The sequence below is a fragment of the Eumetopias jubatus genome, unplaced genomic scaffold (genome assembly GCF_037043125.1).
Source record: "Eumetopias jubatus isolate StellerSeaLion01/CBP00866 unplaced genomic scaffold, mEumJub1_p1.0 scaffold_2, whole genome shotgun sequence".
In the NCBI taxonomy this organism is placed as follows: Eukaryota; Metazoa; Chordata; class Mammalia; order Carnivora; family Otariidae; genus Eumetopias; species Eumetopias jubatus.
The window spans coordinates 73460755-73488451 of NW_028274808.1; the positions used below are offsets into that span (position 1 = coordinate 73460755).

At 37.6% G+C, this 27697-nt stretch overlaps 1 protein-coding gene across 1 annotated transcript in view; it reads left to right on the forward strand.

Annotated features, from left to right (window-relative positions):
- The window catches only part of DCHS2 (dachsous cadherin-related 2), a 120332-nt gene extending 101918 nt beyond the window's left edge, over positions 1 to 18414 (forward strand). Inside the window, 5 exon segments of the mRNA XM_088021328.1 lie at positions 1854 to 2005; positions 10429 to 10559; positions 12385 to 12671; positions 13551 to 13683; positions 15794 to 18414. Coding sequence (XP_087877454.1) covers positions 1854 to 2005; positions 10429 to 10559; positions 12385 to 12671; positions 13551 to 13683; positions 15794 to 18414 — 3324 coding nt within the window.
- Positions 18415 to 27697: the final 9283 nt, after the last annotated feature.

A 27697-nucleotide genomic window follows, 5' to 3' on the forward strand; every position in this document is an offset into this window, starting at 1 on the left:
CTCCAAGGAACTGTGCATTGCTGCCTTCCTTTACTGAGTAGCTGGCTTGTGTGCCCTCCTGATGAGGTCCTCAGTGTCCCACTTGGGCCACTCAGGATCCCCTGAGATCTGACGACAGTGTGAAGAATAGATGAGAGCAGAGGGAGGTCGAGGCCAACACCCGCCAGGACATCAGTGTGGTCACTCAGGAGAGAGATGACGGGAATATGAGGTCAGGCCCAGGCTGAGGGACACAGAGGATAAAAACAAGTAGAAAAAAATACAAAAACAATGAACTGTGCATCACTACATCAAAAACCAATGTATTGTATGGTGACTAACATGACATAATAAAAGAAAATTTTAAAAAAAGGAAGAAAAAATTTTAATTAATCCGTCAACTTACTCTTAAGCAAGATCTTGAAACCACTAATGGAATTAATTTTTTATTAAAATGTAATACAGACTAAATAATACATCTCCATGGAGAATTATGCAAGACTTTTGTCTCATCCTCAACACTACTTTGATAATTTACCAAATAAATGATCAGGATCTAATTTGTTATAACACACTAAATCTAGGCTATTTCATTAATTAAAAATCCTTCTAAAATGAGACATTCAATAAGATATATAAAAAAAATCCACATATGGCCAATTTTACAGGCAATACTTTAAGCAGGAAAAACAACAAATTAAAGACTACCATTCACCATGCAGAGATTTCTTTCCTTCCCTGGTACTGGTATGAACCTAAATATAGTTGGAAATCTATTCAAGCAAATTACAATTTTTTTTCAAGTTCAGTGCCTCATTTTATTGTACTTTATTGCACTTCACAGAGATTAGTTTTTGTTTTGTTTTGTTTTACAATCTGAAGCTCTGTGGCAAGCGTGCATCAAGAAAGTCTGTGGGCGCCATTTTTCCAACAGCATTTGCTCACCTTCTATCTGTGTCACAGTTCAGTAATTCCTGCAATAGTTACACATTTTCATTATTATTATATTTGTTATGGGGTTGGTGATCAGTGGTTTCTTGAGATGGAATCTATACCTGGTGAAGATGCTGTGAAATTGTTGAAATGACAGCAAAGGATTTAGAATATTCCATAAACTTAGTTGATAAAGCAGCAGCAGGGTGTGAGAGGACTGGCTCCAATTTTGAAAGAAGTTCTGCTGGGGGTAAAATGATACCAAACAGCATTACAAGCTACAGAGAAATCGTTCGTGAAAGGAACAGTCAATCAATGTGGCCAACTTCATTGTTGTCTTATTTTAAAAAATTGCCCCAGCCGCCCCAGCCTACAACAGCCACCACCCTGGTCAGTCAGGAGCCATCAACATCAAGGCAAGACCCTCCACCAGCAAAAAAATCATGACTCGCTGAAAGCTCAGATGATGGTTAGCAATTTTTAGCAATCAAGTATTTTTAAATTAAGGTATGTACATTTTTTTTTTAGATATAATGTTATGCTGTTGCACACTTAATAGACTATAATATATGCACTGGGAAACAAAAAAAAATTCATTTGACTTGCTCTATTACAATATTTGTTTGATTTGGGTGGTCTGGAATGGAACCCGCAATCTCTCTGAGGTATCCCTGTATTTTCGCTTCTTGCCTAAAATTGTAGTTCAAAACATGGGCTACGCCTACGCCTACTGAAAGCTATTTGGAAGTCCTTTGAACGAGCCTGCAGAACACTTTGCCCACCCATTACCTACTATATTATAAATGTAAGCCCTTTGATCATTGTTTTTAAAGTGCATTTGGCAATCCGTAATTCTTTCATCATGCATTTGTCTGAAAAACAGTCTTAACCCATCTTGCAGGATGAAATCCTTATCTAACGGAAGAGCTGCTTCCTCACAGGTTTTTGCTGCGGACCTGGACAGTGGGATGAATGGCCTTGCCGAGTACTCCATTCTCTCTGGCAACCAAGGGGAAGCATTCCACATTGATGCGCAGAGCGGTGTGATCACAGCAAACGCGGTTCTAGATTACGAGCTCACCAGGTCCTACAGGTCTGTCCCAGATTCAGATCTGTTCACTCAAGTATTCTGCTTGTTTCTGACAAAATTGTTGCTTTGGCCATGACTTCCTGTTATGTAAGCTTCGTTGTAAAATGTGTCGCCCTTTGATCCAACCTATGATCACTCTTTTGATATGCTGAAGGAGTCTTAGAAAGTATTTGCTCTTTGGAAAAGGTGATTACACTACAACTTTAGGGTCCCTTGCAATTCTTAGCTTTTATGAATTTTTGATGCTATTAAATACTAAATGAGAGACATTAAAAATGACAGTATTTGTGAAATGCCTACTGACTGATAGAGCACTCTGCAACCGTTTTTGGTTCTTGTTTTTAAAAATAGTGAAGACTGGGTGACATTTCTCTTTTTAACTCTTTACTCGGTTTCATGGACGAAAGTACAACCCTGTCATCAGGTCCTTGTTGCAGTACTGTGTTCTAATACAAATGATCTGATGAAGTACACGTTCAACATGAAATATATTTTGTCTAGAGTTTAAGGTGTACAGAATTATGCAGAATTCTATAAAAGAGAGAATAACAGGGACGCAGGTCTTCTGGTTATTTTAAAAAGTCAGGGCTACAAAAGTCTTGCTGTACATACAGATATATTTATAGCATTATGGCCTTTAAAAGAAAAAGGAAAAGACTCTAAGGAACCAAAAATGTCCAGGAGTGGAGCTTGCCTCAAACAGTGGTAGCCTAGCCTTCCATGGAATTCTACTCTTTGACAAGAGAAGGTGGTTTCTGTGTGAGTGCCACTGAAGAGAGAGCCCTAGCTATATGGGTGAGTGGGGGAAATAACAAAGGTTTATTCTGTAGGCCTGTTGGAGTCACGGCACACCCATATACCGGGATGCCTTCAGGAAGAAAACCTAAGAAACTTAACCTTGTCTATCTCTGGAGAAGTGGTCGGGGGGGAAACTGGGGTCAGAGGCTTGGCTTTCTCATTATGCATTTTAGTATATTTGTGTCATATTTTTGTATGTTCTTCCAAAAGGCCTTGTACATACAGTGGTTCCTTTAATCCTTCCAGTCACCCCCCGAGGAAGCCGAGTTAGGTGTTCTCTCATCCACTCTGAGACAACCAACACGCGGTGGCTTGCGGGGCCACGGAGCCAGTTAGTGATCCAGCAGAGGCTCAGGCCCAAGTGTTCTGATGTTGACTCACCTTGTTTCCACCGTGCAAGCTACAGAGCCCACCTTCTACATGGGGAAGAAGCAGGCAGATGAGAGACCTGAGTGCTGGTGTTCTTTTAGGCCAGACTGCTTTCGCTTTTAATGAGGAAAGGGCAGTAGATGCATGTGGCTGAGCGGCAAGAGCCAATTACAATGGATCTGTTATTAATTAACTGGACTGGATTAATTGACCTCTGAAAACCTTCCCGGCTCTAAAATGGTGATTGTTTCATTCTTTTTTGTTTAATATATTTCAAAATATTACTTCAAGAGCATTTTAAAAGTTTAAGACCTTACCCTGTATTAACGAGTAAGATTTTTTCAGTAATATTTTAATGTAATCAATTGTTATGATGCTTATTGTATAAACATATTAAAACCGGCTGTCTAAATATGTTAAAACCCATTGCGGCTACATGGTTTCTACAGCCATCTTAAGCATAAAGCCAATTTTCTCTCTCTGTAGATGACTACAGGTCGGTCCTCAGCCTAGTGGCACCTGAGTGATTACAAATTCAGAGATTACCGAAGGTCTGCTGTGTTCCAGGAACTAAGCACTTCTGGGTTGTAATGACTTTCTGTCCTAATGTTCTTCTTACTCAATGGAGCCTAATTAGTAATTAAACTGGACTCCTTTAAGCTTTTTCCTATTTGCGTCATTGTTTCAATGTTCCAAACATCTAAATTGGTCCCAATATTGAAAAGTGCCCCTCTCCAATTCCCCATGAAGAAGAAAAGCAGGAGCGGAGAGAATTTTAACTCTACACACACTGCCACAGAGAGAGACAGAGACAACCACACACACACACACACACACACACACACACACACTCACACTCACAGTCTCCACCATCACCAAGGCGAGGAAATATTTTAAACCTCCTGCCTATTCAGGTTCTTCCCTTCATCCACTCCCTTGTGGCTTCTCTTCTTCTTTAGGGCTTTCCCTGATATTTCAAGTAGCGGGAATTCAGAATGCTTGTCGCCTAGTCTGCTACATCCTTAGTGGATGCTTTGGAAATGATATTGTTCTGCTTTTAACTTTACGTTTGAAGTTGCTATTTTGTCCAATTGAAGAAAATATTCCCAATTCTAACCCTCTTTTTTACAATAGAAAATGAGGGAGGAAAAGATATTCTCAGTTCTGATTATAGTCAATATACTATAAATAAAAATTAAATAATCTTTAGGCCTCATTTTAAAGCCCCATGTAAGAAAACTCAGTGGAGAGGTGATGACCAACTCTAAAATTGACCTTAAGTTCTATCTGACTGGCATTTCTGAATGGTAAAAACTATTTACTAAGCGTGAGGTTGAGGATGTAAAGACACATGCAAGTGTTCTTGTTTTTAGGGAACTCAAAAATCAAGCGCCATTATAACCCATGGCAGGCGGCATATTAATAATCACAATAGTTGTCATTTATAGAGCTGATTTATATGTCAAATTCTCATAACAGATTAAGATTTACAGAAAGAGGAAATTAAAGTTCAGAGAATACAGTTGTTTGCCAAGAATACACAGCTAGTAAATGGCAGAACTGATGGGATTCCTGCCCATATGAGAGGTCCTAGTAGGGCTTTCTATTGTATCATGTGAATGCATCTGCAAAGTGCATACCTGTGTCTTTACGAAACATGAAACAGGGAAGAAAAACTTTAGGCAAATAAGAATTAATTTAAAGGTTTAAATATTCAATTTCTGTAGCATAAATATTCAAGTTCAAAGAGCAGTTATTGCCAAGAGCAACGCTAAACTCATACTCTCCACTGAGAGCTCATTATGACCGTGAGAGAAGTACTGAGAAACAAGTATTTTTTACAAGGTAGGAAGTTGGCTGAGATGTTCATTATCTTTTCCAAAATACATGACTCATATAGCAGAGCTGGGATTGCAACCCCATTCTGTTGACTCTCCATGAAAAGAATAAAAGACTTTCAGGCCAAAAGCAGGAAAGTCATGGATATGCAAAAGTGTTTATAAGGTATGTTTGGAAGTAACAAGTGGTCCAGTGCACCTGAGAAGAACCTGCATGTGGGGTAATGAAAAAGAGGTTGGGATGTGCAGGAATCGGAGGAATGTGGCCAAAAGTACAAAGTTTCAGTTACAAGATAAATACTGGGGATGTGATCTACAACATGATGACATCGTTAACACCGCTGTGTGGTATAGTTGAGAGCTGATAAGAGAGTAGTTTTAAGGGGTGCCTGGGTGACTCAGTCGGTTAAGCATCTGCCTTCAGGTCATGATCCCAGGATCCTGGGATCGAGCCCCGCATCGCATCGGGCTCCCTGCTCAGCGGGGAGTCTGCTTCTCCTTCTCCCTCTGCCCTCCCTGCTCATGCTCTCTCTCTCTTCCTCAAATAAATAAATAAAATCTTTTAAAAAGAGTAATTTTAAGAGCTTTCATCACAAGAAAAAAATCATTTCTCTTTTTTTGTATCTGTATGAAATGATGGATATCAAATCATTATGTTATACACCTTAAATGTACACAGTGGTGTACGTCAATTATACCTTAGTAAAATTAGAAACAAACTCACGATGATCTGAAAAACAAAACAAAACCAACAAAAAAAAAGAGGCTGGTAGATCCCAGGCAAGTTTTGAGGGACTTCATATCCCATATAATGGAAATTGTACTTGATTCGGTAGGGCATATAGAAGGCTAAGCAAGTCAGTGCATGGTCAGATCTTTATTTTTAAAAGACATCTGGTAACAGATACATTGCAAAACAGAGGAGGACCAGCATCAGACAGATTAGTTAAGCTAGACAATGGCTGTGAAAGGTCTGCTAATGATAAAGGATAAAGCAGTGGGGATGGTAGGAGGGAACATACTTATGGTTGATTCAAGTATGGAATCCATAGGAACATGGTCAACAGTTGAATTTCTTCAACAAGGAAAGAGATAGAAAGTGATTCTGAAATTTCTTCATAGGAAAGGCAGGAATTGGAATTGGGGTTGGAATGGGGATTGGGATTGGAATTTTTTCTGGGCATTTTGAGTTTCAAGGACTAGTGCAAGAACAAAAGTTCAGACATTCTTTAGGCGATTAAAATACTGATCAGGAGCCTGGGAAAGAGGTCTTCATCCAAGATTTAGATTTCAGGTTCATCCAGGGAAAATATGTAAAATGGAATTACCTAGGGAAAATCCGCAAGATGAGAATTTGGGGGATTATCACTACTTGAGGATCAAGCAGACAAATAGAAGCCAGCGGAACAGATTCAGGGAAGAAAAGGAACAGAATCTGGAAAAGATGGTCACGGAAACCACAGGGAGAGGTTGGACTCCATAAAAGGAAAGGGTTTCACAATGTGTTTGGATTAGAATCCACTAGAAGTGTTCCTTATTTTAAGGAGTTTAAGGAGATGTTATATACATATTTCTTATTTCCACAAGCTCTTTCTTGATCTTTCTGCTTTTCCATAGCATCTTGTTCTTATTTCATGCCTGCATTGCCTTCTGATAGCTCTCCAAAGACATTAATTAAAACTGTTTTTATATTTTCTTTTGTTCTTTCAAGATCTCTGTTTCTTTCAGGTTTATTTCTTCTCCTCATCTGTTCTACACTCTTTTTCATGTTGGAGACTCTCTGTAAGTAACTAACGATCCTCGGTTCTGAGTGAGGCAAGAGCAAAGTCATCAGAATCTCTGAGTGGGCTGGCAGAGCTTATCAACCAGCACACTTCGCTTTCAGATGAACCAGAGAGGAAGTTGACTACTCTGCAGGATGACATACAAATGACAGTATTTCTCCAGGGGCAGACCTCAATTTATTTACTCTGAAGATGAAAATCAGACATTCTTTTACCTGGGAGTGAAGAGCAATGGGCAAGGGGACTTAATTATTCTGTGTTTTGAGTTTAAAATAATCGTCAAGCTATTTTTAGCTCAATATCTCACCCCACCCCTTGTCATGTCTTGTGTCTGTCATTGGTTATGTGGGGGCAAATCTGTTCCCCACTCATCCTTATCTCCCTCCAGATATATTTCAATCTGTGGTTTCCTGCTACCCACTTATCTGTAACCACTCCCAAATCTGCTAGCATTTTCCAGAAATTTGTTGAAACTTCTCACCACCTCTACCCACCAAAATCTTCTCCACTTTACTGTTAGCCTTATGGACATATACCTCATTCTAAATTCGTTTGCTATCATTACCATAGAATCTCAGGAGGAAGAAGAGATAACACTTGTGTAGTTAAAACCAGAAGTCACAGCTCTTCTCTTCATAGGTGTTTCTGACGTTGGCTGATATTTTTGTTTTACTTAGAATTTCAGAAGAACATGGAATTCTGGGTAGACATCTAAGATACTGTGGAGAGGGAGTTTTGAAAAATTCCCTTCCACCTCCAGTATTCATTAAAGCAATCTGAAAGGATACAGCCTGGTCAAGGTCCCATCTAAAGTTTAAGGTGATAAAAGAAGCTTCCTGTGGTTGGTAGGATAGGAGAAATATGCTCTGAGTTAGAACGAGCTGGTTCTAAATCTGGTCAGTTTCATTTATAATCTCTGCTGATGTAATAATCAGGGCAGCCGTTCTGAAACCTGGAGCCAATTGGACTGGTTACAACCAATAGTTTTACAAAGACTGCCAAGGAGCCATCATAGAAAACTTGAGGTCTCACAGAAGTTATGTGTAGAATCTTGGTGGATCTGCCTTCATGATTTTCCATCTGTTCTTCAAGCTATTGAGGAACTGTTTACTCGTCTTTTTATTTTGAAACTGAATTGTACATTTTACTCTGTATCAAAGATTCTCATGTTTTTTTAAGTTGACTTAGGCATTATATGGAACCCATGACACTGTAACATTGTAAAAATCAGGGTGGTTGTAGCTATAGCTGAAGAATTGACAGAGCCATAACTGTGATGTCTTGGCTGAGCTTTTAGTATGACACTGGGGAGGGGTAGGCCACAGAGGCAGAGAACATTATGATTTGTTTATTTTTAGTAAAATATTTCCATATGTACCTGACTTATGTTCATGCTAACAAAACAAACTTTCCACATGGAATGATTCCTAAGCTCCAGAAGTGTGAAATTCAAGTAGTTATTTTACTGATGTCCCAGCTCTGATAGCATAGAAGGCAGCCTGTGTGCTCCACAAACAGTAGATAAACAGGGATCATTTGCTATAAAGTGGGATTTAAGCCAAGAAAGAGTTGATGCTTATTTTATATCATTTTAAAATGTAAGATTAGAAAGATAGACCACTCATCAGGTAAGCTAAGGAAAAAGAAAGTAGAAATGTGTCAACTTCCAAGACTCAGTTTCTTAAAGGGTAGTATCAACCACATGCTAAGACTAACACCAATTTCAAGGTAAAGATTATCTTCTGACGGACAACTTGCATCATTCCTCAACTACCCTCCTGGAATTCATAGTGTTTAGAGCAGAGTGAAAAGCTAATGGTTATACATTAGGGCATGATAGATGCACAGTAATATATATCCTTGTTGAAAATATACAGTGGAACTCAGACAGTAGACACAGGCTTTCCAGTCAGCCAAGACCTGGGCTTGAATCCTGGCTCTGTCATACAATACATTCATAATCTTAGACAAATCTTGAGAAACCAGCCCTCAACATATATTTTTTAAAAATCAAGTAAGATACATAGCTCACCTGCTCTCATTAAACTTACAGGAGAGGCAGATAATCAGTAAGAACAAAGGATGATGACTGCTGTGTCAGAAGAATGTACAGGGTGCTGTGGGATTGAGAAAGGGGCATCTGAATCAGACCAGAAGTCAGGGAGAGCTTCCCGGAGATGTGAGCTTTGGAAGATCAAGAGGGTAGTATAGGGACAGTAATTCCAGGCCGAAGCCAAGTCATTGGAGGTCATGTGTATGTGCTCAAGGCCTGGACTACTTCTTGTAGACATGAAGAGCCAAGGAAAAGTTTTCAATAGGGAAGTCAGGTTTTCAATTCAGGATGTTGGATGGAGCAGTTGAGTGGCAGTGTGGGGGATCGACAGGGGCAGATGAGACTTGCAGTAAGGAGATTGGTGGACAAACAAGTACTCCAGATGGGAAAGAATATAATGAAGATGGAACATTCCAGGTCAAGATGATGAGGGGATGAGGCTACAGAAACCAACTTGTCCTGGTTTGCCTGGGACTGTCCTGTTTTTTTTGTTTGTTTGTTTTATAAAAAAAAAAAAAAAAAAAAAAACCTGAAAGTCCCATGTCCCAGGAAACCCTTCAGTCCTGGGAAAAGCAAGAAGGTTATCAACCTACCTGAAGCTCTGAAGGCAGAACTGAAATTGTTGGGAACACTGATCCAAGTGATATTGAGAAGGTAAAATCTGTAAGACTCACAATGAGTTAGGTTTTGGAAGATTGGTGACAGAAATGGAGAAGTTGAAGGCACTAAGAAGGTTTTGAATTTAGTTGCTGGAGTTAGTTGTACCATCATCTAAGAGAGATGAAATCACTGCATATAAATTCTTTCGGATCATAGATTTTCCCCCTACTCTATAGTTCTAGCCAATCATGCATTTTTGAACCTGTATTAATCATTCAGCATCCTCTCTTAATTCTACAGTTTCTATTGACTTTGAATCTGGATCTAAAAAAATATCAGTACAAAGCAATCTCTTAGTGGCTCTATCTTTGTTGGTACAGTAAAATGGAAATACGTAGTAATATCCAGGCCATGCATGGTAGGGTGGAGGCAGTCTACTTACCCAAAGAACATGTATTGGTGTTTGTACTTTTTAGGTTGTCCTTGGTAGGAAAGGACTGAATTCTACAGTCTGTCTCCAGAAAAGGCTCATTTGTAAATGTCACATGATCCCTGGTGGCTTGCTGGATTTGATGCTCTAAACCAGTCAAAAATAAATAAATTTCAGGCTACCATTCTCTTTTTTTAAAGATTTTATTTATTTATTTGAGAGAGAGAGTGCACACATAAGCCAGGGGTAAGGAGCAGAGGGAGAAGCAGACTCCCTGTTGAGTAGGGAGTTTGACACGGGGCTTGATCCCAGGACCCCGGGATCATGACCTGAGCCAAAGGCAGCCGCTTAGCCAACTGAGCCACCCAGGCACCCCCAGGCTACCATTCTGATGAAATAAATTTTTAAATGATGCCGTTTAGAAAAAGCTAGGGGGAAAATAAAAGTAGCCAGTCAGCTCATTTTTTAAGTTTTCAATGGGATATTTGATATTTATGTTGTTTTTCTAATTCTCTGGATAATGGATTACGTTTCTTGATTCTTTTCCAAACCAGCTTGATTGTGCAAGCCACAGATAAAGGGATGCCCAGGCTTTCTGGTACAAGTGTCATCAAGATTCAGGTGACTGATATAAATGACAATGCCCCGGCTTTTCTCCCTTCTGAAGCAGTAGAAATTGCAGAAAGTAAGTGTGCTGATTTGGAATCATGGTTTTCACTTGTGTAATCTCATCTACCAGCCAGGCATTCTAATCAGTATGAGTGCTAATCCTCAGGAACTGTGCAACGTGGACAGCTTCTGTCTTCATTTTACAGAACAGAAAATGGATGGCCAGAAGTTAAATATCAAATGTCAAAGACATTAGATGTTGAGGCTGGGATTTGCCTTTAAGTCCCCAGGCTCAACCTGCCATTCCACACAGCTGCTTTTGTGTGTGCCCATATTTCTCAAAACCAAAATCTGCTCCATGAAGAAGCACACTTTGTTGACTATGATGGTCATTCTAGAGCTCCTCTGAGAAGAAGCAATGTCCTTAGACTGATAATTTTGTTGGGCTTTGCAGTATACGAATGGCAAGTGATAAGTGAAGGGATTCTCGTTGCACAGAGTCATCACTTTCCTTTAGTGCAAACTCACTGTCAGCATTGCAAGAAAAATTTTACCCACGTTAATGGTAGAGGTAGAAAATACAAAATTTTACATGATATGCTAATTAATCCCAATTGTTTGGGTCCCTGGGTTCTATGACTCCATAGTCTGCAATCCCAAAGTTTGTCCACGGTCAGCAGCTGGACTGGTAAATCCAACCCAACTCTATCATTGAAATTGCAAAAAGTGCTGGCCCCTCTCTTGCCTCTCTCCTTTCACTCTTAGTATCCAACTTACTCCTAAGATGTTTCTAACATTTTAGGATGTTCAGTTTCCAAACAAATAACCACTCACAGAGGGATATATTTGTAGATGTATAGGGATACCTACAAACACTGCAAAATATTCTACAAAGAAAAAATTCTCCAGTTCTGCCTCTCACCCATTTGATATACTTCCATTTGTTTTTACTGAAGGTACTATTCTTAAGCATGTTCATTAGCATCAAAATGCAGCAATGTGCCCATTATAAACACATCACAAGAACAAATGGCAAAAATCAAAACATATACTGAATAGGGTAAGGAGTGGTTGATGCACACCCAGAATGTTCAAGCCTGAAATATGAAAATTACATGAGTCTCAGATATAGGGGAACTATTCTGAGTATCTTGGCATCTTCTTTCTACCTGTAACATACTTGTAAGCTTAAAAACGAGGTCCCTTTTATGAAGTTTAGACTAAAGAACAGATGCAGTGTGTTAGGCATTTAGCATGCCATATATTTTGTGATTTTTTGGGGGGTGAATAATATTAGTGATTTGCTTTTATCACTAGCAGGATGTATACTTTGTCTTTCCATAGTCTGGATAATTTTGAAAGTCAGATTTTAAGAGAAGGAAGCAGTGCATGTGCCACTCTGAAAGCAATAATTTTACAAAAATAAGTATAAGGAACGAAGTATTTCTAACTTAATATACACATATTGTCATTTAAATTTTGCTTACGTTTCAAAATTGTATGTTTTGTATTACTGTTTTGAGTAAGAACTTTCTTCCCACCCATATCACCCATGAATATATGATTTTAATACAGAAACTACGTAAGACAAATACGTGGCTGAGAATGTTCCTTGGTCCTGGAATTGTGTTGCACGCATATGATAAAAAAAAATGCAATATAAAAATCGAATTTACTCTACCTCCTCAATTCCCTACTCAGTGGTAAATTTTCACTTTATTGGGCTCATAAATTCTTCAGAGTTTTTGTTCGGCTCATAATGAGCTTTGTATGAGAAATCATGCCAAGAAACAGCAAATCATGTTGGACTTAAAGTTAAAATGTTTGGATTGAACTATTAAAGAAAAGTATTTCAAAGGATGAATTTTAATGGAGGCTGACATTGGTCATGACTATTGCAGATTCTTTGCCTGGTATAGTTGTGACTCAGATATCAGTTCATGATGTGGATTTGAATCCAGCTTTCATCTTCAATTTCGCCAAAGAGAGTAATCCTGGAATCAAGTTTGCTATTGATCAGAATACTGGAGCAGTGGTGCTAGTGAAAACACTGGATTTTGAAGAAGCTACCAAATATGAGCTGTTCATCCAAATTTCGGATACTGTGCATGAAACAGAGGGAACGCTCATTGTCCATGTGGTGGACGTCAATGATAACCCACCTGTATTTTCTCAAGATTCTTACCAGGTAAATAATGTAAGGAGATGCTGAAAACAGAGCCAAAGTGGAAAAGAAAAGGGAATAATGTAAGCTTACCAGTGTTGACAGACTGATTTAGGCAGACAGTTTCCACAGGTTTTAGTGCCTTAGTTGATGCTGAGGGTTGTATATTCAATATCCTGGAAGCTATGGTGTGTACATATGGAATTAAGGAGCTCATTCAATTCAGTTTCTTATGGATGTATAGCATCATTTTTTTTCTTTTTTTTAGTTTGTAGGGACTGGAGTCCAGTTGTTCGTAACAATCAGAACTGGCCTAATATTTGTGGAGGTACCAAACGATATGGTGGTTTGGATTATCAGCACTTAATTTGGGAAAACTCTTTCTTTCCTAGGAATATTTTTGGAATACACTGATGAACATTTTGCAGAAACAAGTCATGAACAGAACTGTGAAGTGGAAATTTTATTTTTTTAGAGCTTAGTGTATGTTTATAGAAGTAAGGACAATAATAGCATTCAACTAAGCACTTGGAAATGGGCTTCAGGACTTCTGAATGTAGCAAATGCATGGTTTAAACATAAACACAGAAGGAAAGCTAACCTAAGTAATGATCTTCTGTATGTAATACTACAGTAGTGGTTTTATTAACTGTCCTCTACCAAGCAGAAATAATTTAGAAGGACTTTTTTTCATAATAAGCAATCAAAACTAAATGAAATTTTTTAATTTTGTTTTTCTGAATTCTGGGACAACAAAATAATGTTCTTAATATATTAACTCTATAAATTACTATGTGTGTTTTCCATAAGCAAAACGGATGCAATGATTTTACTTTCTGGCCCTGTTCATGAAAATATCTCCAGCCTGTAAGCGCAAGGCTCATTTCTCTCTTTTTCCTTCAGGTCACTGTTCCTGAATCCGTGCCTGTGGGGTACTCAGTGCTGACCGTGGCAGCCACGGACCTAGAAAGCAATGAGAACATTTCTTATAGAATCCTTTCCTCTTCTAAGGAATTTTCAATCGATCCAATGAATGGTAAGTTATTTATTGTGGCTTTAGCGTTCATAGGTTTGAGTTACAGTGTAGAAGCCTGAAATAATCTTTTCCAAATGCTCCTAAAATGTTTCCACCTCACCCCCCCGGTATTATAGATGCCACCCTTCTTATTTCTCTTCACATCAAATGTTGTGGTAGCAAATCCTGGTGTTATTTCTCTTCTCCAACATCTCAATGGCTGGAAAGCAAAAGGAATTGATTACAAGCTGGCAAATGTGCAGAACTTCAGAGACCCCAATGTAGTAAACACCCAGCTCATCAGTCCAACCAAGGACAATTTAAGTAATTATCCCAGGCCTCAACAAGCATTAAAGTGAAAGCGAAGGGATTCATTTAGTACTGAGGACTTCGTGTTATGAGAGTGTGGAAGCTTTTTTTCCACGCCAAATACATTAAGTTCAGTAATAGCATAATACATTCAATAAGGACAAAAAACTGAACAAGGAAAATTATTCGAGCATCTCTACTGAGAACAATTATTGTGGTATTCCAGTTTATTTGATGCCTTCCAAGGCTCTTTATATTTTTATCAGACAGCAAGTCATTTGTGGTCATGAAATGCATTCAGGCAAGTGATTTCAGATTAAAACAGTTAAGAATTGTATAGAGAAAGCATAACAATGCATAGATAGTAAAAGTTAAATTTGATATGATATTATGATTAGCAAAACACTGTCCCTAGCAGAGCACACTCTGGAAAAGAACAGGGCCTGGGACGTGTTACACCATGTGTTCCCCATTTCTACACACCGTTGCATTATTTCATTAGTGAGAGCTGATTTAAAAATGAACCTCAGGATGACAGATGGTAAGTAGACTTACTGTGGGGATCACTTTGCAATATATACAGATATCAAATCGTTAGGTTGTACACCTGAAACTAACACGATGTTATATGCTAATTGTATCTCAATAAAAAAAAATTGACCTCAGGATTGCCCCAAGGAAGAATTTAATCACAAAATACTGGTATGAGGCCCATGGTGTGTTACAAAAGGGAGAAGTAGGTCATGTTGCCACACAGCCTGTGGGTGAATGCTACTGTATGGATATAAACATGTCAGAAATTTGGCTCTTTTGTGGGGGGACCGGGTGTTGGAGATGCACAGTGCTCACATGACATCAACTGCTATCCTGGCCACAGCACGTCACAGTGTGTGAGGTGGTCCCTCTGAACACTTAATCCTAGCAACACTTTGCTTGACATGCGTTATCAACAAGCTTTGCAATGAGATATTGATTAGAATGTTTTTAAGACATTAAATAGGGGTACCTGGATGGTGCAGTCAGTTAAGAGTCCAACTCTTGATTTCAGCTCAGGTCACAGTCTCAGGGTCGTGAGATCAAGCCCAAATTGGGCTCTCTGCTCAGTGTGGAGTCTGCTTGAGATTCTCTCCCCTTCTGCCCCTCCCCCCTCCCTTTCTCCCTCTCTCTCTGAAAATAAATAAATCTTTAAAAAACATTAAATGTTATCAGATCAATTTAGTTCATGGTGAGACTCTAATTACATATTTCTATATTAAAAAAATAAAATGTATTAAATGTATTTCGTTTAAGGGAAATCCACTTGCTGAATTAATGAAGAGCTTTAGGAAAAACACCTCCATAAATAATCAATAGTTGTAACTCGGCATTATTATATATACTACCTTCATTTGACTAGAGTGAATGTCAACTAGTATTTCCAGAATCAATATCTTTATACTAGAATGTCTCTATACATGTGTCTATGGATAGTAGAATGGGATATAGATTTTTCAAATAAGAATACATTTTCTCAAGAAAAAAGATAATGGGGCAGCTTATTATACAAAAATAAATTTAAGAGACATTTTCGGCAAAATCATCTTCAAGTGGTTCATATATTTAATAGAGTGAATACCAGGAGTATTACTTCTGGATCTTAAGTGTTACAAAAGCATATATATAAAAATTTAAAATTTCTATTTGGATTTACTCTTGGTTAGAACTTAAATAACAAACCTAGCAAATAACTAAACCATTAGTAAATATTTGGTAAATGTTTGCTGACAACTGGATCCTGAAAATTTAATTTCACAGCATTAAAATGCTATGTCTTGTTTTTCAGGCACAATATTTACTATCAATCCTGTATTACTTCTGGACAAAAAATCAAGAGTTCAGTTTCTTGTTGAAGCCAGTGATGGTGGAATTCCTGATCTGAGGGCTCTCACCTTAGTAGAGATAGAAATACAAGATATGAACAATTATGCTCCTGAGTTTGCGGTAGAATATTATAATCTCAGCTTGAGGGAAGATGCTCAAATTGGAGGCACGCTTGTCACATTTTCAACCATTGACCATGACTGGACCCGTGAAAACACACATGTTGATTATTCCATCATCAGTGGTAATTCACAGAATAATTTCCATGTGGAAACTAGTTTCATTCATTCAGAATATCCTTATAAGCAAGTTGGTTACCTGGTGTTGCTTCACAGTCTAGATAGAGAAGCGGCTGACAGTCATAAGCTTGTCATTCTGGCATCTGACCATGGCTTCCCTCCCATGAGCTCCACAGCCACGGTAGCAATAGAAGTACTGGATGTCAATGATAATCCTCCTAAATTCAACAGTCTGAAATACCACGCCCATGTCAAGGAAAGTACCTCTCTGGGGAGTCACATCACTGTGGTCTCTGCACATGACCGTGATGTGGGTTCGCATGCAGAAATCATCTACCACATCATCTCTGGAAATGAGATGGGGCATTTTCACTTGGAAGAGAAAACTGGAGTTCTTTATTTGATTAAACCTCTGGATTATGAAGAAACGACAAAATTCACTTTAACCGTTCAAGCTTCAGATGAAGAAAAGAAGCATTTTTCGTTTGCAGTTGTGCTTATCAATGTCCTGGATGATAATGACCATGCACCTCAGTTTATGTTCTCGAGCTTAAATTGTGTTGTTCCTGAAAATGTGCCTGTTTTCTCCACCATATGTTCCGTAAATGCTCTGGATTTTGACGCAGGTCCTTATGGAGAACTGACCTATTCTGTGTTATCGCCCTGTTCGGTCACTCACGGGATGCCTCGTGATCATGACCCCTTCCTCATTGACCCTTTAACAGGGGATATTCACACTCAGCAAGTCCTTGACTATGAAAATGACAATAAATACTGCCTCACAGTGCAGGCAAAAGACAAAGGTGACTCAACAGCCACTTTAACGGTTTGGCTGGATATTGAAGGGATAGATGAGTTTGAACCCATGTTTACTCAAGAGGAGTATTTTTTCAACCTTCCAGAGAAGAATAAAGTGAGACAGCTGATCGGCAGAGTGGAAGCGTCAGACGCAGACGCGGGTATTGATGGGGTTGTTCTGTACTCTTTGGACGCTCCATCTCCTTTCTTTTTAGTGAATAAAACGAACGGAAACATCTATTTGACTAGAGCACCTCCCCTAATAAGAAGTCAGTTCCGTGAACAAGACACCATTGAAATGAAAATCATCGCTCGTAGCCCCAAACCGGACTCCAGGTTTACATTGTGCACTGTTTTCGTGAACGTGTCTTCTTTCTCAGAAGGACAACACTCAGGAGTATCAGGCAGCAGCTTTTCAATCAGCCTTACGGTCTCCTTTTTAGTGTTTCTGATATTCATCTTCATTCTAATTGTACTGATTTTAAGACATAAACAAAAAGACGCAGCCAACAATTACAAAGACAAGAAAACATCGTCCACCTTAGATATCAGTTTGAGACTGACCACAGAGGGGAGCCTGCTCAAGCCCTTCCAGAAAACTAACGAGGGCAATAACGCGGTGGTGCCCGCGGACTCCCTGCCTGAGTGGTTGAGCTTAATAAGTATCATGGAGAAGGACATTGTGAATTTGTACAGGCACTCAAACTCCAGTGGCCACTGCTCTGTGGAAGGAGAAACTGCGGAAGATAAGGAAATCCAGAGGATAAACGAGCATCCTTACAGAAAGGATGCTGGCTCAGCTCTGAGTGACCAGGAGTCCAGGGTCCCGGACTCTGGAATCCCAAGGGACTCAGACCAGCTCTCCTGCTTGTCTGGAGAAACCGATGTGGTGGTCACTGCTGAAACAGCAGAAACCAGCCATGCATTTGAGGAAGAAGATCAAGAAGGCTGTGGCACAACCTATGCTCAAAATAATGTGTTACCCCAGACACTAAAGAAGAGAGAGGCAAAAGGGAGCATCCAGGCTGATGTCAGGAGAGAGTCCGTCTTTATTTCGGGGGATCAGGAAGCAAGGTGCGTGGCTCTTTCCACCCAGAGAACCTCTAATCACGATGTGAGAGGCAACTACCACTGGGATTATCTCCTCAGTTGGGAACCCAAGTTCCAACCTCTCGCCTCGGTATTTAACGATATTGCAAAACTAAAGGACGAATACTTACAGACATCTGGCATTCCTAAAGAGAAGTCTTTGGTTTTCCCACCACCTTTGATTACCGCAGTAGCCCAGCCCGGGCTTAAAGCAGTTCCACCAAGAATGCCAGCCAGAACCCCGGGGCAAGTGCTTCACAAATACCCACACTCCCCGCTTCCCTACCATCTTAGTTCTCTGCCTGAAGCCATGACTCCCAGCTTTTCTCCATCTCTTTTCCTGCTGACGGCAAAGACCCCTGCTGTGACCCCACGGTCATCACGTGGGGAATCGTCGGGAACACATCTGAGTGGTACATGCCATGAACTTAAAGCAGAAGATGAAGTTCAGATATAACCTGATTGTGATGTCACCATCGGTCATGAACGGTTGAACAAGACATTCTTAAGCTAGCTCTTCAAGATTGGTTAAAATGCAGTCAGGGTTTGCAGAATCTCCTCATTTAAGTTTCTCCAATTTCTTCCAGCCTTAATGAGAAGTTATCCCCTCTTTTAACCTTTCTGTTTTGCTCTCAGGACTCAAGTTTGTATATAAAAGTAGTGTATATTCTGTCATACCTGGTTTTCTGTATGACTAAATCTCCAAAGAACACCATGAACTAGACTGACTGCCAAAATGTTTCTATGAAAATAAATGGAAAATAAGTATAGTGCAGTCCAGTCACATTACTGCTGATTACACTGCTATACTTAAAATAGATTAGTTAAGACTGAATAAGGAATGAATGTAGGACAGAAAATAATGGGGAGGGGAAATGGGGAATGATAAATTTAAATGTTAAAATGAAGTCATTTTCTGTAGATCTAGTATGTTTAGAGTTGTATTTCTCTCCTTTCCCCATATACCACATTTAGGGAGTTTTGCCATAATTTGAATTTTAATATGGTGTCTTTTGGACATCTAATGAGAAATTAAGAATGAAATTTGTCATAACTGTGCCAAATAAGAAAATTATTCCTGATTAAGTGAACCAGAAATGGTCTTGATAGAGGGCCAAGGATTGTTAGAAGCAATAAGTATATGGTTGACTGCCACCCAAGACATATTTGCTTGGCCTTCTTTACAAACAGAATGATGACTTTTTTTTTTTTCAAAGCTCTGTCTTATAACATGGTACAGGTATAGAAATTAAATTTTAAAGATTAATTTGTAGATACTCTTCATTTTATTTTCTTCTAGATACAGTATCTTTGGGTGTGAAATAATTTATCCATTCAACCTCACTTTTAAAAGTTTGCCTAGATAAAATTATGTTATTAGCTAATAATAAATTTCATAGAGTAATTTAGCACTATATATATTTTTTTTTAAGTAGGCTCCACACTGGGCATGGAGCCCAATGCAGGGCTTGAACTCACGACCGTGAGATCAAGACCTGAGCTGAGCTCAAGAGTCAGATGCTTAACTGACTGAGCCACCCAAGTGCCCCTAGCACTATATTTTTAATTGAAGATTTTTTATATAAATATTTCTACTATAAAAGTTAAGAATGGATGTCAGAATTCTCTCTTCCATCTGTTCATACTCACCTTTAGTTTTAACTGTCATTAGATGGAGCAATTTGACAACGTGGTTAAAATAATTGTTTTGTATAGCTACTGTTTCAGCTATATAGTGGTGTTGTGTGGTGCTTACATATAATGCTATCTCCTTCTCTCTGGTGAGCCTGAGAATCCATCAAAGATTCTTATCCCTTCCAGAAAAGCAGAGTGCATGATGCTGCTGATGGTCCAGAAGTCATCCATGGTAGGCAACATGGCCAGGCTTTGGGATAAGAGTTTAGGATTCTAATGTCAAGTCTAGAAGGCATCTGATATGGTTTTCTTTAGTTAGTGTGAGCTTCTGCTGTAGAGATATTTCCTTTATTTTTTTCAGTAGGCCTCATCTGTAAAATTATGTGAGGTACCTAATTTCTCTTAACTAGAAAACATTGCAGGATGCCATGTTTGATATCTGGTTTTGTAGATAAATAATTCTAAGGCTTCCTATGCTGATTTTATTAATTATATATCTGCTGATTCTTAGATTGGGAACAAGCGTATAAAACCGCATCAGAAATTATATGAAACATGAAGGCTTTTGGACGAGCCTAGAATTCTAGGGAAAGTCATTTAGTCATGGAACACTTAAATATTAAAAGATGGATGCATGTCTCTCCTTTTCTTCATGGCATACAGGGAAGAAGTTTTCATGGTTTTCTAAAAAAATTAATCATTTCAGTGTTCCAATATTTATTCTCTTTGACTTCCTTCAAAAAATTACTTTGAGCATACAAAAGAAAACCTGTACTAATTTTTTTTCCTAATTATATATGGAAGTCTTGTTTTGCAACAGATTTATTACTAGGAACCAAAAACATTTTGTTGTTTTTAATTAGACAAGTTCTTCATTTTACTTATGTTTAAAAAAGAGTCATCCATCTAATTCTTCCCTGAGTTATTGGCCTGTGATTTGTTACCCATTCCAGACACAATTCTGCATTTTTTCTAGACATTTAATAAAAACAGAAGACATGAGGTATTTAGAGCTCTTCCTTACTAATATCTGGTGGATTTTTAATTGATGACTTTATTATACTGTATCCAATGCCTCACCACCACCAAACACTGCTGCTAGTGGAGTTAAAACTGAAAATGTGAACACACTGGCTAAGTGTTTGCAATCAATCCTATGTCGGCCCTTTCAACTACAGTGCTTTTTTCCTGAGTAAACAATTTAATTTGTATAGTTTTCCTTCAAGTTTAATATTAACTTGCCTCATATGTTCTGTGTTACTTTGCTGATCTACACACCGGCTTTAGCACTCTGGAGGGGGTACAGAACTTGTTAGTGGAAAATCATATTAAGCCCCAAATTCATAAGCTATAAAATAAAAGACAGTTGTCTCTTGTGGAATTTTGGCTGCCTGAAATTCTGGACTTTCTTGTTGGCAGCTTCAAAATACTGGTGTAAATCAGTACCAAATGGATATCAAAATTCCATGTCCTAGTAGTAATCATTGAATTGGCTTCCAAAACAGATTCCTGGGCAAAGAAAGGGGGAAAAATGCTGTATCTTTAGGGATTTGGTCATTTAACTGTTCTTTAAGAATATTAAAATGTCCTATAAATTACTGGCTCCCTGCACGTACACATACCTAGTCTGGGATGGCTGTCCACTTGAGACAGGAGCTGTGCTTCTCAGCACCTCCACCCTCAGCCGCAGAACCCACCTTGCTGTGTTTTCCACAAGTTAGAGGGATGAAAATGAATTATTAATTTTAAAACTATTGCTTTGCCATTTTACACATACCTTAACTTTAGCTAAAAAACACAAAACATAATGGAAAGGATCTAAGATGATGATCCACTTCAAAGCAGTGAGGTACATGCAGTGAATCTGGTTGCTGGATTCTCGCAGGATATTACGGATAAATGCATTGGGTTTATCGTCACAGCATGTTCTGTTTGAGCGCCGTCTTTCTGGTCGTAGCCTTAGGATGAGGATAGTTTGGAAGAGAGGTAGGATGGAAAATCATTCTGTCCAAGAGGAATACCAAGATCAGTGAAGCTGTAGAAGCTTGGCTTTGACCAAGACTGGGCATCTAGCATGAGTCACTGAAGGTAGTTTTCATCCATTACTGAGGTAGAGGGAGAGAAGGAAGGAAGGCTGAAAGGGGAAATAGAAGAGTCAATCTGCAAAGCAATAATTTAGGGCACAGGTAGAGAAATGCAAAAAGGCAAAAGGTCAGGACCAAAAACTATTTTTCAGTGTAAAGATGTCACTGAGTCGTTTGTCCTTCAGAAGTTCATCTTGTCAAGGAATTTTTTTTTTTTTTTGTAATCTCTTTTCTCCTTCTTCCCTTCTGTTCCTTTCAAGTATCTCCCTTCATTATCTGAAAATTTAGGTTTATCAAGTTGTGAACCTAAAGCTACATGACGATGACCTAGAATACATTCTACCATGAAAAGGTGAATTTGTTGTGGTTCTTGTTTCGGGGTTTTGGGGTGTGTGTGTGTGTGTGTGTGTGTGTGCACGCGTGTATTATAGAATAAAAAATTGGGAATGATTACTTTACCTGCTCACTCCACATAACTTTGGCATTGAGAGTGACACAATTTTTAGTAGGTGACTTTACACATAGTCCAAGCAATGGATAGTTTAAAAAGCAGTTGGGACAGAATATAGAATTTTAATACCTAGTCTTTTTTTCTGGTAGCTCATCCTTTTTAAAAATGAGTGATTGCCTGAGAGCTGTGATTTATATTAAAATATCACATTTCATACAACTTTTAAACCACAGATTAACACACAGGCATGGTCGATAGTTTTCAAATATTGTGAATTTTATTTGAATTCTGGTGGTATAAATTATTTTGATTCCACATAGATCAAAGAAATGTGTCTATTAGAAACAAAATTATGACAGTCTTAGTATGATCCAGCCCAAAGTGGCTGGAGTATCAGACTATACCTTTCATTTGTAAACTCAGAACTTGGCTATTTGATGACAATTTAGCACTTCCTACTGTTTTGGTCTACATAATTTTCCTCATTTCACCCAATATATTTGCTAAACCAAAACTGTGAAGTGAGTAATAGAGAGGGAGAAAGCATACCAAATAAATAACAGATGCACAAGTGCATCTCTTGAATGAGAAAGCATTATTTTGGTTAGAAAGCTAAATACATGGATTTCGTTGCTAGATAGTAAACCCTCAGGGCAAAGGCCTGGTCTCCACTTGTATTATAAAATACAGATGTTTCTGAGAATGAATGAGCACATATGTGAATGGGCACGGGGGGCCTGTAAGGTGAGGGTGTGATACATAGGCCTTGAACCTATTAGGTGGGAATTCTAATATAGTTCTGTGATTTAGCCAGTCAAAAGGCAGAAAGAAAGTAACTGTAAGATCTTGTCAAAATATTATAGAATATTTTAGATAAAATCAAGTGACTAGAAATTTTTCTGTAATCTGATTTGTTTTCTCTTTCTTTCTCCCTTCCTTACAATATTCATACATTTCTTGTGAGTTTTAGACATAATGGAAACAAGTTATTGATGACGTTCAAAAACACATTGTTTGAGGCAGCAACATTCATGACCAAACACATTGGTTTCATTTAATTTCAGATCCTGTGATAACCATGGCTGCCCTATGGCTGGCAGAATCAAGTTCTATCAATATGAAAAGAGACTGCAGTTCTGTAGAAATGCCTAGAATGTTTAAATCAAAATGTATTAAAATTTAAAGTAAAAACAATATGAGGAGTTTATGAAAGATATTCTATATGTGCATATACTTAGTATGTGCTAAAAGTGATATTTTAAACAAGTACAGGGTATTTAATGAACGTATACTAAGTAGGAGGTAAATATGAAGTTATTTATCCTCATACGATAAGCAAAAATTAATTCTACTAAGATTAATGAGTAAAAATTAAAATTAAATCATAAGAACTGGAAGAAAAGCACAGAATAAAAGTGAGAAAGATCTTTTTTAAATATAAAAGCAAAGGTAGAGTACTAAATTTGAACTTAGCACCTAATGATAGAAAGCTTTATAACAAGTTATAAGAAATAATTATAAGAAATTATAGAATTAATATTATAAGAAATAATAACTGAGAAATGCTTCATAAATTTAATCAACAAATATTTACTTAGTACCTCTCGGGTACAAGGTATGGATCTGAGCTCTGGGAATATAGGAATCAACAGAACAGAAAAAGCCAGTGTATTTACAGTGCTTACATTTTACTGAGGGAGATAACAATAAAAATATGCTTTCAAGTAATGTTAAGTGTTACGATATAGAGAAAACTAAAGAAGGATATAGGGAAAACCAAAGACGAGATTGACAAGCTGGTAGGGGAATATAGCAGTACTGTTTGGATTGAATGCTCTGGAGAGGTGTCTCTGATATGATGCTATTTGAGTTGAATGAAGTGAATGAGCCATGGAAAGATCCAAAGGGAAAGCAGTGAAGTTACATGTGTCAGCAAGTATGGAAGCTCTGAGGTCAGAGCCACGTGGAGTGTTTGGGAAAGTATAAGCCAGCATGGCCTAGAACCTAGTGGGAGGAAAAGTAGTAGGAAGAGTAGGAAGTGAGATCATGGAGGAAACTAGAGTTCAAACCCTATAGGACCTTGTAGACTGGGATAAAAGGCTTCAGATTTTGTTCCTATTATCTGATTTTTATTTTTAAAGAGTAAGTGGCTACTTTGTAGAAGATAAACCAAGGGGTGGGAGAAGGTTAGTGCACTCAGAGTACCCCAGTTAATTGGTTATTGCAGTAATCTCAGCTAGTGATGATTGTAGCTCTGTGTGGGTGTTATAATGGAGGTGAGCAGAGTCAAGATATATATTGAAAGTAGTGTTGCTAGCTCTTGATAATGAATTGAATGCGAGGTTTGGAGAAAATCAGACATGAGTCTAGGGTTTAAGAGAATTTAGGCTTCTACAGGAAAAAAATTTGGGAGTCATCAGACTGGATAGTAAAGTCATGGGATTGGATGAGATCACTGAGGAGTAAGTGTAAATAGAGAAAAGATCCCAGGACTGACTCCTGAAGCACTAAATGAAAAGTCAAAAAAAGAAAGAAGAGGGGCACCTGGGTGGCACAGTCAGTTGGGCATCTGACTTTGGTTTTGGCTGGGTCCTGATCTCAGGGTCATGGAATCCAGCCCTGCACAGGTCTCCACACTCAGTGGGCAGTCTGCTTGGATTCTCTCTCCCTTTCACTCTGCCCCTCCCTCCCCTCTAAAATAAATAAATAAATCTTGAAAGAAAGAAAGAAGACCCAGCACCTAATTCTCAGGCAAAACTATTGAAGAGAGATAGAAAAGCAGGGTAGTCCAAAAATCCCAAAAGCCAAGTAGAGAAAGTTGTTTAGATTGTAGTTGGGGCAAAATGCCAACATTAGTGTAGATTTTTAAACCTTCCCAGTCACCTTACCAAACAGTCAGAGAATCTAGAACAGTTAAAGTAAAATGGACATCATCTTTAACAAAGAGTGAAATCATTCCTACAAATTCTAGAATATGAGCAGGTAAATAAAAGCACCAACTATTAGCAGTAACAGAGGGGAGAAAGTAGTAATTTCTAATTTTCTTTGAGCCTGAAAACAAAAAATCACCAAAAGTACTTACCTACTTAAGGAAAAGTCTGTTCTTGGAGCAGAAACCTAGCAGGAAGGTCTGAGAATAACTATCAAAACTGGAAAGGGCTGAAGAGCTCCTACTTAAGTATAGATGAATGTAGAAAGACTAAAGTATAAATTATATTATGCTGGTGTGTCCAAGTTCCCAGAGTTTCCAGAAATACACAATCAAAACTTCTAGAAGAACAGAATCCCACACTAAGTAAAGTCGACTGAAAGTAGAATTTAAATTTATATGATTAGTAAAGGGAGAGAAGTCCTAGATACAAAACAGGAAAGGGGACCAGAGAAAGTAGATGATACAGTGAGGTCCTACTTATAAGTACTTTGCAAAAAAAAGAGAAGAGGGGGCTCTAGAGCCATGAATCTAGGAAAGCTATCCTGTTCTGCCACCACCCCACACAGTAACTTCCTAAAATAAGAGGTCCCATCTCAGTAAAGCATGAGCAGCAGAAAATAATTGCAATATAAAATATATTGTAAGCAAACAGACTAATTCTCTGAATGATGTGCCAGTGTACAGTGGAGACACATCAGAAAATATGGCAAAAAAGGTCAAAGAAAATTGTGACTATTTCAAAACTAGCTAAAGGAAATGAAGAAAACAATAAAAATTATAAAGGTGTAATCAATCAGAAAAGTTCAGAGATAAAAAAAAGACTAGCTGAGAGGAGGACATTAAATGAAAAACAGCTCAATGAATAATTAAGAGTAGAAGAAAAAATTCAGAAGACTAGACTGGAAAGAACAAAAAGTTAATAGATATTAATGAAACTGTAGTAAGTGAAATAGAAGAATGGAAAGGAAAAAATGAAAAACACCAAATGGAATTGAAAAAATGATAAGAGTTTGAGAGTTGATAGATTTAGAAGAATGTAAAAAAATGATTTAACACATGTCTAAATGTAATCCCCAAAGAGGAAACTAAAGAAATGAAACAGAACAAACATAAAAACCATAATTTAATAAGGCTTTCCAGACAAAATCCAAAATTTGAATCTACATATTAAAAAGGTATACCATATAAAAATCAACAGACAGCAGTTAATAACAAGATACATTTTAAAAATCTCTTAGCTTCAAAGAGAAAGAATATATCCTTTGGCCCTCCAGATAAAAAAGCCAAGTTACAGGGAAAGAATGTAATTGACTTACTTTTCAATAGCAGTATTTTAAGCCAAAAAACTGGGGTACTGTTTTTAAAATACTTGAAGATAATGGAAGCCAAAAATGTGTACCTACCTAAACTTATCTTTAAGTATATCTGTCGTAAGTGAGGCTATGAATATGCAAAACCTCAAGAAATATTCCTGAAGGATGAACTAGAGAATGAATTCAGACAACTGAGAAATACTGGGGAAGGTTCACCATAAAGACATTAAAAATATTTAACTGTAGAGTCGATGGTAGATGTAAAGGTGGTAGAATAGTATATATTTAATATATGTCCTCACAATAAAAATAAATTGCACCTACAAAAAAAATGGAGGCAGACAAAAAGAGTATTTGGGAATAGAATACTTGCTAATTGCCTTATAGATGCCAGGTGGGGGTAAAAGTTATTAAAATTAGAAAGAAGATGAAATTTAAAAGAAGAAAAAAGAAATTAAATGTAAGAACAAATTAATGAGTTAGAAAAAGAAGTAAACAAAAAGAAATCCACAGAGTTTATGAATAAATAAATTGGTTCTTTAAAAATCAATTGAATCAGTTACATAAATGTGAGAAAATACAAAACAATAAAATAGTATATGAAATAAATAATATACAAAATAAGAAATAGCAAGGGGGGAATAATGATAGTTGTCAAAAGAAAGGAAGTTAAATCAAAAGACACTTTTCTGCACAACTCTACACAAATTCATTTGAAACCCTAAAAGAAATAGCTAATTTTCTAGGAAAATATGATTTGCCAAATTTGACCCTAGTAAACATACAGAATCTAAACAGAACAAATTTAAAAAATGAAATAAAGATGTAAAGAGTCTTCCCACAGACAGTTCTATAGTGAAGTTTTTATCAAACCTTTAAAGATTAGATCGTACAAATACTATTTATTCCAAAGCATGGAAAATAATGAATATAGAATTGATGTCAAAACCTAAAAATATCGCACAAAACACAAAACTGTAGCCTATTCCCATTTATGAACTAGTATGGAAAATTCTTAAAACATTAGCCAGAAGTTAAAAAATAATGCATCATAACATCAGGATTTATTTCAGAAAAACAAAGATAATTAAATTTTAAGAAATTTTCATGTTCTAATTGCTTTTATGTTTAATTGTACAGATTAATTTCTACAATATTGGATTATGGTGGAGATATAAGGCACATTGTCTTTCTTGGCTTTTGCAGCAAAGAATAAATAGAATTCATCAAATTAATAGAGCTATGAAGAAAAAAATAATACAAAAATGTTCTTTAATGGCAAAAGGCACTTAACAAAATTTATGTAAAGAATACTCAGTAGTCAT